Consider the following 11,464-nt stretch of genomic DNA (forward strand, 5'->3'; position numbering starts at 1 on the left):
GTTTATGATAATCGTCGAGGTAATTGTTGACATTATATTGGATTACAGCAACCTTTCTTATTATGTTCCTGGAAGGGATAGCATATAGTTACCGCTTTGTCCATCCGTCTGTCTGTCCGTTACAATTTTGTCCGGAGCTTAACACGAAAACTATAAGAGGTATCAACATGAAACTTCATACTTGGTAGATAAATCTCAACAATGAGAAGTGCAGTGCACCAGAATCATCTTTTTCTTTTGCATAGTTCAAAAGTTACTGCCCTTTGTTATTTTTCATACTTGAATGTTTGTCTGGAGCATTACACTAAAGATAGATCTCAACAAGAAGGAGGACAGTGAACAAGAATCATAACTCTCTTAATGCCTTTGTTATTTATCACGCTTAAATTTTGTCCAATACGGGAAGCATAACCCGTCTCTGATGGCCCTTGTTTACAAATGTGTCGTCATTTTAACATACCTGTACCAAGTGTGGAAAGCAGAAGAAATTAGGAGTACATTGACAATATATTTTTGTTCAGATATGTGCATAGTTTGTTTCACTGTAATCGATTAACAGAGGAAATTAACTTTATAGTATCTCTTCGGTTTTTAAAATGCTCAAAATGGTTATATCGTCGAAATTGTTGTATAAATGTAATTAAAGACCAAGGCAGCATTGTAGAATACAAACAATTTGAGTTATCTTGAACACATCCCTGACAGTCTTTTCAAATGTTCACTGGATCTGTTTTAGATAACTTATTATTACTCAGCATGATTAATGTCTAGCAAATTGTATTGTGTATCATTTGAATTGTGCATGTATTAACAGATGTGTTTTTTCACCAACTTTGTTATCAATTCTGTCTGTCTTTGGCCTTTTTGAATTTGAATGAATTAATGAATGAATTAATGGATGAATTAAGTAATTTTCAAGCATAATACAGTTGGCTGTCTAAAATGCGTAAAAATTGTAGATAAATTAGATTTCATCAGCATTCACCACTGTTTTAAATAGTTAAAACTCTGATTGAAACCAATTAATTTAATCTGTCACAGCTCTACAAGAATCTACCCACTTACCCAGCCTACAGTACACTGGAGGATACCATTAACTATCTACAAGTGTTCATTGATCCCAGAATGAAACTGCATGAAACTGTCTCCAAGGTTGTGTCCGATGTTATACTCCGACTCGCAGACAGTGCCATCATTCCATTTGACATACAAAATTACATCAGCATTTTCGAAAGTGGAAAAATTTACTTGCACTCTTTGAAATCTGTCTTTGTAGTTGCAAATGTCAACCTAGGTAAGTCTAGATGATGTAGAAATCAAATTGTTGTGTATAAAATCAAGAAGAAATAATATTAGTTTGTTGAATTGGAATTTTTGTAAAAATTAATGAAGTATTGTCAATTTTCAAACTTTAATGTCAAGTTGATTAAGTGTAAAACCGTACCATGGAATTCGGCGACGTAATAGTTATTTATGATTATTGTATTAACAACTCTGATTTGGAAATGCCTTTTTTAATTTAATGAAATTTTTTTTCAGATACATTAATTTCAAGAATTGATGATTTCACAAAAACCGTCGTCACATTTTCATCAAATATTACAAATATAGATGTTTCTAAATTAAAGTAAGTACATTTTCCTATCACTGATTATAATTATATGATACACGATAAATCAGTTAGTAAGCATATTTTGTTTGTTTCACTGATTAAAAACAGTCAAAGGTCTGTCATATATAGTGTATAAATAAACCAGTATTTCCAGTCATGCATTGTACATCAAGTTAAAATATACTTTCCTTACAAATGACCTCCCCATTCTGAGATGACTTGACTGTTCATGGCTAACAAAAGAATTGTTTTTCTACATCAGGATGAAATAACTAGGGAATATAGTATTGCCCTTGGCTATGAGCATATAGTTTAACACATATTTGACATGTCCTGTTCTAAATCAGGGTCATAGCTTTAGAACCTGTAAAGGTGTTTTTTTTCGTAAATAGCACATTTATGTATAGCATCATGTTCTACGAAGAAATTTGATAATTTGTGCGTATTCATCAAACAATTATATTTATATACAAGTGTAGGAATGTGGCATTCCTGTCTGTGAGATATTGTCTGATGTGATTCTTGTTTGTATGGTAGTATGTTTTTATAAGTGATACTTATATAGGTATTAATATCTTCTATGTTTCAGTGAATATGAAATACATCATCTTAATCACAAACTCATGCAGGTACCACGGGTATTTATAGTAGACAAAGGGTTACCTGGACAGTCACAGTACAGGTAGGTCATCTACAGGTACCACGGGTATTTATAGTAGACAAAGGGTTAGCTGGTCGGTCACAGTACAGGTAGGTCATCTACAGGTACCACGGGTATTTATAGTAGACAAAGGGTTACCTGGACAGTCACAATACAGGTAGGTTTTCTACAGGTACCACGGGTATTTATATTAGACAAAGGGTTACCTGGACAGTCACAGTACAGGTAGGTCATCTACAGGTACCACAGGTATTTATAGTAGACAAAGGGTTACCTGGTCAGTCACAGTACAGGTAGGTTATCTACAGGTACCACGGGTATTTATAGTAGACAAAGGGTTACCTGGTCAGTCACAGTACAGGTAGGTCATCTACAGATATCACGGGTATTTATAGTAGACAAAGGGTTACCTGGACAGTCACAATACAGGTAGGTTTTCTACAGGTACCACGGGTATTTATATTAGACAAAGGGTTACCTGGACAGTCACAGTACAGGTAGGTCATCTACAGGTACCACAGGTATTTATTGTAGACAAAGGGTTACCTGGTCAGTCACAGTACAGGTAGGTCATCTACAGGTACCACGGGTATTTATAGTAGACAAAGGGTTACCTGGACAGTCACAGTACAGGTAGGTCATCTACAGGTACCACAGGTATTTATAGTAGACAAAGGGTTACCTGGACAGTCACAGTACAGGTAGGTCATCTACAGGTACCACAGGTATTTATAGTAGACAAAGGGTTACCTGGTCAGTCACACTACAGGTAGGTTATCTACAGGTACCACGGGTATTTATAGTAGACAGAGGGTTACCTGGTCAGTCACAGTACAGGTAGGGCATCTACAGGTACCACGGGTATTTATAGTAGACAAAGGGTTACTTGGACAGTCACAATACCGGTAGGTTTTCTACAGGTACCACGGGTATTTATAGTAGACAAAGGGTTACCTGGTCAGTCACGGTACAGGTAGGTTATCTACAGGTATAAAGGTTTACCTGGACAGGTACTACTCATATATATAAATTAATATTATTTTCAAAAATTTATGTATCTTAAAAATAAAAGTATGTGGATATACATAAAAATAATTCTGTGTTGTTAATTGTGTAGTTTGTGATGTAATTGTAGAGTGTTTGGTGTATATATATATACACTTCTGTCTTTTTCTGTTTTGAAAATAAAAAAAAAATCTCTCAGATACTAAATTCAACTTCATAACTCTAAGAAGGCAATCTCCAAACTACCAAAATACCTGATGTATTCAAACGTATACATATTTAATTGTGTATTGAGATTGAATGTGATGTATCTGTGTTGAATAGAAAAATTTTTTTTTTTTGCTGTCTTCCTGGTACCTTTATATTGACAATGTAAATAGAATTGATATTCCCTGTTACAGAAACATTTTAATGTCACCACACCCTGAGGATCTCAACACACCACAAGTGTTCCCTGGGATCGCAGCGGCACTCAAAGATGTTATCAGTGATCAGAACTGGTTACCAATGAAAGAACAAATCTCTTATTTAATCATAGCTTTACAACAGGCCACAGACTTATTAAGTGACAGCATTCTCGGTGAAACACTCTGATCTGAAGATATCACTATTTTGTTTCTTCGTTTTACTGTCATTTCCTTTTCCAATTTTTCTGATGTGAGTTACAAGGTATGCATGAAGAGAAGCCGAGGACTGAAGCTGTCAATCATGTTTTTTTTTTATTTCATTGTTGTAATTAGTTTTACAATAAATCTGACTTTATTTATAGAATAATGAAAATATATGTATATATATAAAAAATAAATGCATCATTGTTGATGCAGAAACTGCTTAAATGGTGAAAGATACTGCTTAATTAAAATTTCTAAGAATGTTTGGTAATGTGTGTAAAATTTGTATGTATGTAATTACATGTGAATTGAGAATGTATTTGTACATATAGAGAAGATGTGTTCAAATGTATGAACTTTTATTTCTTGACTGAGTTATATTGTGATAAAATGATATTGTGTATAATTATCCAAAGTTTATCTGATCTCTGACTAAATTTACGATAGGACACCCTACCAGTATTCAATGTATGTGCAAGTGTTAAAGTCCAATTTTACTCTTTTTTCGCTATGATTGACAGAAACACTTATTGTTTAATGTTGAAAAAAACTGGTGATATGATTTCCTTACAATATCTGGTGATTCAGAGATGAACTCCTCAAAAAAGCGATTCTTTTTTAAATTTTAAATGTGTGATCTGTTTTTAAGATCCAATTCTGCAGTGAGTATTTAGCAAAGTATGGATTTTTTTTTTATCAACCAAATGTTCACAAAAGCATACCTTCATTTTATGAGAATTGATTTATTGAATATATTTGCTGTTTATTACCTGTTAACATGTATTTATCATGAGTGGCTCTCACCACTGCCAAAACTGAAAATAAAACTTCTTCTCCAAACTGATGTGAGGATATACACCAGAAGATGCTTCTGTACAGGTGTCAGAGGACGTTAAGAGTTACCTACCTTAGTCCACAACCAGTATTTAATATTTACCTTGTGTTACAAATCAAGTTTTAGTTAACATATTACTGCATTCAGAAAAATGATCAATATTACAGTTTTAAATTTAAGTCCGCTTTGTGTTAACATCATGCAGACTAACATGTGCATCACTGCTTGTCAAGCTTTCAACTTAAAGGTCTCTGTTCAAAATTACTAACAACTTTTGAGAAAATATTTTTTGATGTTTTTTAATACATCATATTTAGTATAAAATAAATATTGAAATATAAGGTTTGTGTACAAGATATCCCATGACAGATTTTTTCCATTGTTACACTATCAGGTACTTAATTATTAGATTGTAATCAGTAATGATTAAAGGTCAGAGATCACACATGATTTGAAGATTGCTCATAAAGATATATCATGAACCACTCTACAGCTTTAATTAAAGATAAAGGAAAGAGATATATATCTATGTGAGCACTTGCTCATCTCATTTTGATTTCAAATGAAATAAGTTCTTATCATTTTCCATAAGAATTAACTTTCTAAACTTTCTGCTATGAGTACATGCTCGTTAATTTGTAATGACAAACTTTTTTGCTACTTAACTGTGTCTGAATATGATCACTGTCTTCCAACTCATTTACATGAAATCAAACCCCAACTTCTCTGACAAACACAATAAAAGTGGTTGTATTGAGGTGATAGGCTCAGTTTTAAAAATCAACACTGTTGTGGCAGGTAATGTGGATATTCTGACCTAGAAATGACGATATTCTGATAATCTTACATGGCAAGGTGGAAATTCTGACATAGCAATGAGGACACTGATAATCTGACTTGGCAGCATGGATATTCTGACCTAGAAATGACGATATTCTGATAATCTTACACGGCAAGGTGGAAATTCTGACATAGCAATGAGGACACTGATAATCTGACTTGGCAGCATGGATATTCTGACCTAGCAATGAGGATATTCTGATAATTTGACATGGTAAATTGGAAATCTGACATGGCAATGAGGACACTGATAATCTGACATGGTAATGAGGACACTGATAATCTGACATGGCAATGTGGAAATTCTGACCTAGCAATAAGGACATTCTAATTTCACAATGTGGAAATTCTGACTAGTAATGTGGAAATTTTGATATGGCAATGAGGAAATTCTGATCTAGCAATGTGGACATTCTGTCAATGCTGATGGTAAATACTTTAGCTTCAGTTATCTACTGGTCATTTATTATTGGGGTTACTTGTAGTGTTATTGGGGACTGTAATTTGCTGGATTGCCTTGATTTTTTCAAGTTAAAATATGTCTGTTTCACTATACTGTTTTAGGTCAGGGTAAATCCATCTCATATTCAAGTATTTAAGGTCATGGAATGTCTGTCTTACGATTCAGTGTTTTGTGTCATGGAATGTCTGTCTTACGATTCAGTGTTTTGTGTCATGGAATGTCTGTCTTACGATTCAGTGTTTTGTGTCATGGAATGTCTGTCTTACGATTCAGTGTTTTGTGTCATGGAATGTCTGTCTCACGATGCAGTGTTTTAGGTCACAAAATGTCCATCTCAGAATGAAGGTTTGAATGTCATGGTATGTCCATTTCTGGATCCAGTGTTTTAGGTCACCAAATGCCTATCTCAAAATGAAGTGATTTAAGGCCATGGAATGTCCATTTCACAATCCAGTGTTCTGTATCATAGAATGTCCATGTGACAATTTTGCTTCTGTGGTCAGTGAATGAATGTTGTATCTGCTGACACCTAAGTATATACGTTCCACTACATAGTAATGAAACTATAATGCAACAGTGACTCTTCCAGATATTAAAATGTGGGGGAAAAAACTTTAAATGTACAAAAATCACCTAGTATTAATACAAAATGTCTTCCAAAATTAAATACCTACAGTAATTAATATTTTTAGTTAAAACATTTTAAATATCTTCATCAGATTTATATGTTGGATGAAAAAAAATCATGAAAAAGTCAATTTTACAGTATTTAATAAATAATTTCTGAATGAGAATGTTAAATCTATCACTGAGCCAAAAAAAATGTGTAGTCCTGTAGACGCTAGCTAGATAGAAGAAAAGTGCATGTTTACAGAGAATACTTACACCCTACTTAGTTTACATGTAGCACTATTCCTGTAGATTTATCATGTAGATGTTAGGGTTGAGATCTATTTTTCTACTTGATACCATACAGAATGTTGGTTTGTCTGTTGAGAGTGAAAGAAAAAGAAACTAAACTTCTGTACATAGATTATATGTAAATAGGAAATTCAAGAGAGATCATCGAATGAATACCAAGGTAGGTTTGTCCAATCGAAGTTAGAGTGAGCTCCCCTGTTAAAAATTGGAGTGATCTCCCTTGTTATACATTTAAGTGAACTCCCCTCTTTTACTTACATTAGAATGATTTTCACCGATATGTGTTAGAGTGATCTCCCCTTTATTTTCTTCTTCACAGCTCCTATATGATATATTATGCATATTCTTTTTACCTGTAAATTGATTGATCATAACTAATCATGCTGTATAAATGTCTTTAGTTCAGCAGAGAAATATCTGTTTTGAAGGAAACTTGTGATAAAATAAAATCTGAGAAGAAAGAACGAAGATGGTGTGTGAAGCAGAGATACCTTTAAACTTCTTGAAACATCTTCAGTATATCATATCATTGATCGCATAAAGATTTGAAATTCTTTAAGTATGTCTTTTAATCTTCCTCACCTTTTGTTTCCCTATCATTGTCATCACAGAGCAAGATTGAGCATCAGTTCAATCTTATTTTATCAGCAACACATACTTATTTCTTCACTTAATAAAATATTAGTCTAAAATGCAGTCCCCCTCATTATCTCTGTACAAATCTTGCATCTGCAGATGTTGACATTCTTTTTTTTTCTTCCTGTTGAAAGTCACCTGGAAATTGCTCAATCCAGACCAATCTTTTAACTAATTCTCATTTATATTGATATAACATAGTTTATAGATCTATCATTAGGATGAATGATATTCATAATACTAAAAATTATATAAGTTAATTAACTTCAATAATATTATTGTACTAGATTTTTCTGTAATGTCATGGAGCTTAGCTAATGTAATATCACGTTGCCAAAATTTACTAAAATGTCACTAAGCTTAGATTTACTATAATATATAATAATTTTTATTTAACTTTTAGTATGAAGTTTCAGTAGATTTGCATTTAACTGCATTTTAAGTAGGGTTAAAGTATCTTAAGTAGTGTTGTGTATTTATATATTTATTTCATGTTAAGTGTATTTTATGCAGATTGTATTTTATGTCGAGTGTATTTTACATACCCAGTATATTGTTATTTTATGGATAGTTTACATTAAGGATATATGTTTGGTGGTGGTTGTTTTAAGTTGTGATGATTTTCCTATTTCCTGTTTATTTTACGTTGTCCCATTCCATTTAGTTTAATCTCCAACAACATATATGTCTAGTTTATATACAGTTTACATAGTTTGAGATAAATGCATGTGTTTATTTATTTGTTGAAATGTTGAACTGACATTGTACATTGACTCCACATATTTTACTCAAGGTATGCCTTCTTTAAGTTCAGAGTAACGCCTATATGTTTTGTTATTAATCTACCATGACATTAACATGGATCTGGTCTGGTCATGACCAAGATCTAGTCTGGCACTGACCTAGATCTAGTCTGACCCTGACCTAGATTTAGTCTGGCTTTGACCTAGATCTAGTCTGGACATGACCTAAATCTGATCTGATCCATCAATCTTTATCAAGTGAGTGAAATGAAATTGTAATCAGTAAATTTTCATGATTGAAAATGAAAATATTTAGGTGAACATGTTTTTAGAACTTGACTTATGTCGAGTTGTTTGTTCTGTTACTTATTTTACATTTTTCTCCGGAGCTTGTGTATAAAAGATGGGTATGATAATGCTCATAACCTATCAATCATTTCTACCACTGTTAGATAGCCAAACATTTCAGATTTCCATAAAACTACCCTCATACTTACTTCATTTTACCTGTATTTATTCAGAATCACTACCATATCTAGCAATTTTTACTGGTCAAAAGTTTTGCAATTTTCTTTTGAATTGACTGAATAATATTTAAACAAATTCGGATTTCATGATCGGGATGTGAACGGACATCTAGTATACTCATGTCCCATTATTTCATGGATTAAATTTTCACAATTAAGTTAATGTACCGTGAAATAATGAAAATAGTATCCCGTGATAAAGAGGTATAGAAATGAAGAATGGATTACTCGATCTGCTTATAAACTCATCGGGTTATCGTTTACAGTCAGATTGGCATTGTGGTGAGTATGAGTGTGTGAGAATTTATTTCCATATGTAATACAAATAGTATTGATCAAGGAAAAATAAAATATTGCTTGTTCATTGTAATTGTTTCATGTCTTTTTTGTGGAAGAAAAAGTCTGGACATTTCACCTCACTGCATCACAATATTCATGACGTCACAATCACGGGGCTGTTATCTGAAGACATCAACACAAACCGCTGTCTCCGTATGGAAGAAAGCTGGATTAGAATATTAGGAACTTCTCAACCAGAAGGTTTGAACATTATAGCATAATAGAAAAATAATGTAGTTGTTTACGGAATAGAGGAGAGTAGATCTATAGAAAAGCATCAACGGAGAGAAGAAGATAAGTAATATTGAAGATATTAAAAACGTGCAATGTGAACACAGAGACAGAGGAACCCATCATAGGGAAAGTTGTAAGACTTGGCAGACTGAGGGATCCACAGACTGAGAGCCAAAGGGGAGAAGAAACAAATATAAGGAGTAGAGTCAGAGGGAGGCCCATTCTAGTTTCATTCAACAAAAAGGAAACTAAATCAGATTTATTTCAGAATATCAGGAATCTAAATTCTATTAAGGGAATGAGCAGTATCAGAATCTCCAATGATCTGACAAAAACAGAAAGAGACCAAGAAAAATTGCTGCAGGCAGAAGCCAGAAAAAAAGAGACACAGTCATCGGGGGAATTCAGATACAGAGTGCGGGGGCCACCATGGGCGAGGAAAGTGATAAAAGTAAAAGCGAATGCAAACTAGATACAAAGAAAAACAAAAACTTTGTAAATAATGTAAATACGTTAGATACTTTTAATGTGTTAAACTCAAAATTTGTTGACGTTGATATAAATAACTCACCACAAAGCAATAACAGGAAATATATGAACAAGAAACAGAACTTGATCTGTATCAGCACTAATGCTGATAGTTTTATGAATAAATTTGATGAGTTTAAAAGTAGATTTTTAGTAGAAAACCAACCAGATATAATTGCAATTACTGAAGTTTTACCCAAGAATAGAAATTACACTATTGATAAAGCTGAACTAGAACTTTCAAACTACGAATTGTTTCCAAGCAATTTCCCAAACAATAAAAGAAGAGGTGTTATTGTTTATGTTACCAAGAAGTTGTGTGCTGTAGAGTTGAATTTTGAATCAGACTTTGAGGAAAGTGTGTTGCTGAAAATATCTCTGGATAAGAAAGATACAATGTTGTTTGGGTGTATATACAGAAGCCCTTCATCCAATGAACAAAACCTAGAGGCATTAAATGAACTGTTAAACAAGGCCTGTCAGGGTAACTTCACACATACCGTCATAACAGGGGATTTCAACTTCCCAGATATAGACTGGAATGATTTGACTACTAAGAATACAAATAGTGCTAAGTTCGTGGAATGTATTAGAGACAATTTTCTGTATCAAATTGTTGATAATGTCACCAGACATAGACAAGGTCAAGAATCATCATTGCTAGATTTGATACTAGTTAACGATATTAACAATATTGTTGGGATCAAGTACTTGGATCCCTTGGGAGCCAGTGATCACTGTGTTATAAAATTTGAGTACCAATGCTACATAAAGGATGAAGGAAATAATCCCGACCGACTGAACTACTATAGAGGAAACTATGAAGCCATGAGAAAGGATCTTGACATTGACTGGGATAAGGAGTTCATTGGTTGTGACACCATAAAGATGTGGGACATATTTCTCAGTAAGCTTTCATCGTCAATACAGAAGCACGTCCCAAAGGCCAAGCCTAGAAATATTAAGGGTTCAACACCACTGAGCAAGGAAACAGTAAAAAGTATTAAAAGGAAACACCGGCTATGGGAAAGACACATGGAAAGAGGCACAAAGGAAAGTTACAGGGAATATCGTAAGGCAAGAAATAAAGTGAAGCAACTAATTCGGAAAGAAAGGAAAGAAAAGGAGAGACAAGTGGCAGAATCAGCTAAGGCAAACAGCAAGAACTTCTGGAAGTATGTTAATTCAAAAAGAAAGTTGAGGGATGGTGTGGCAGAGCTTCATGTGAATACAACAGATGGAAAATCAGTAGCAAGCAGCGACGAAGAGAAGGCTGAAGTACTCGCAGACTTTTTCAGCAGTGTATTTACTGTAGAAGACTGTGAAAATATACCAGAGATACAAGAAAAAGATACAAAACAGAACAAAGTTGACAACATTACAACAGATGAAGTGAATAAAGTCCTGCATCAACTAAATGTTACAAAGTCACCAGGACCAGACAACCTACATCCGAAGGTGCTGCATGAGATCCAGAATGAAATAAGAAAACCATTGTGCATGATATTT

At 33.6% G+C, this 11,464-nt stretch overlaps 1 protein-coding gene across 1 annotated transcript in view; it reads left to right on the forward strand.

The window, feature by feature from the left end:
• The window catches only part of LOC132552341 (putative N-acetylated-alpha-linked acidic dipeptidase), a 71,703-nt gene extending 62,479 nt beyond the window's left edge, over positions 1–9,224 (forward strand). The window contains exons 16-19 of the mRNA XM_060216500.1: positions 1,042–1,294; positions 1,540–1,627; positions 2,202–2,294; positions 3,680–9,224. Of these exons, the coding sequence (XP_060072483.1) occupies positions 1,042–1,294; positions 1,540–1,627; positions 2,202–2,294; positions 3,680–3,872 (627 nt within the window). The 3' untranslated portion in view covers positions 3,873–9,224. The remainder of the gene's footprint in view (positions 1–1,041; positions 1,295–1,539; positions 1,628–2,201; positions 2,295–3,679) is intronic.
• The last annotated feature ends 2,240 nt before the right edge of the window (positions 9,225–11,464 follow it).

The sequence above is a fragment of the Ylistrum balloti genome, unplaced genomic scaffold, assembly GCF_031769215.1.
Source record: "Ylistrum balloti isolate Yb309-2 unplaced genomic scaffold, AGI_CSIRO_Ybal_v1 Utg370244, whole genome shotgun sequence".
Taxonomy (NCBI): Eukaryota; Metazoa; Mollusca; class Bivalvia; order Pectinida; family Pectinidae; genus Ylistrum; species Ylistrum balloti.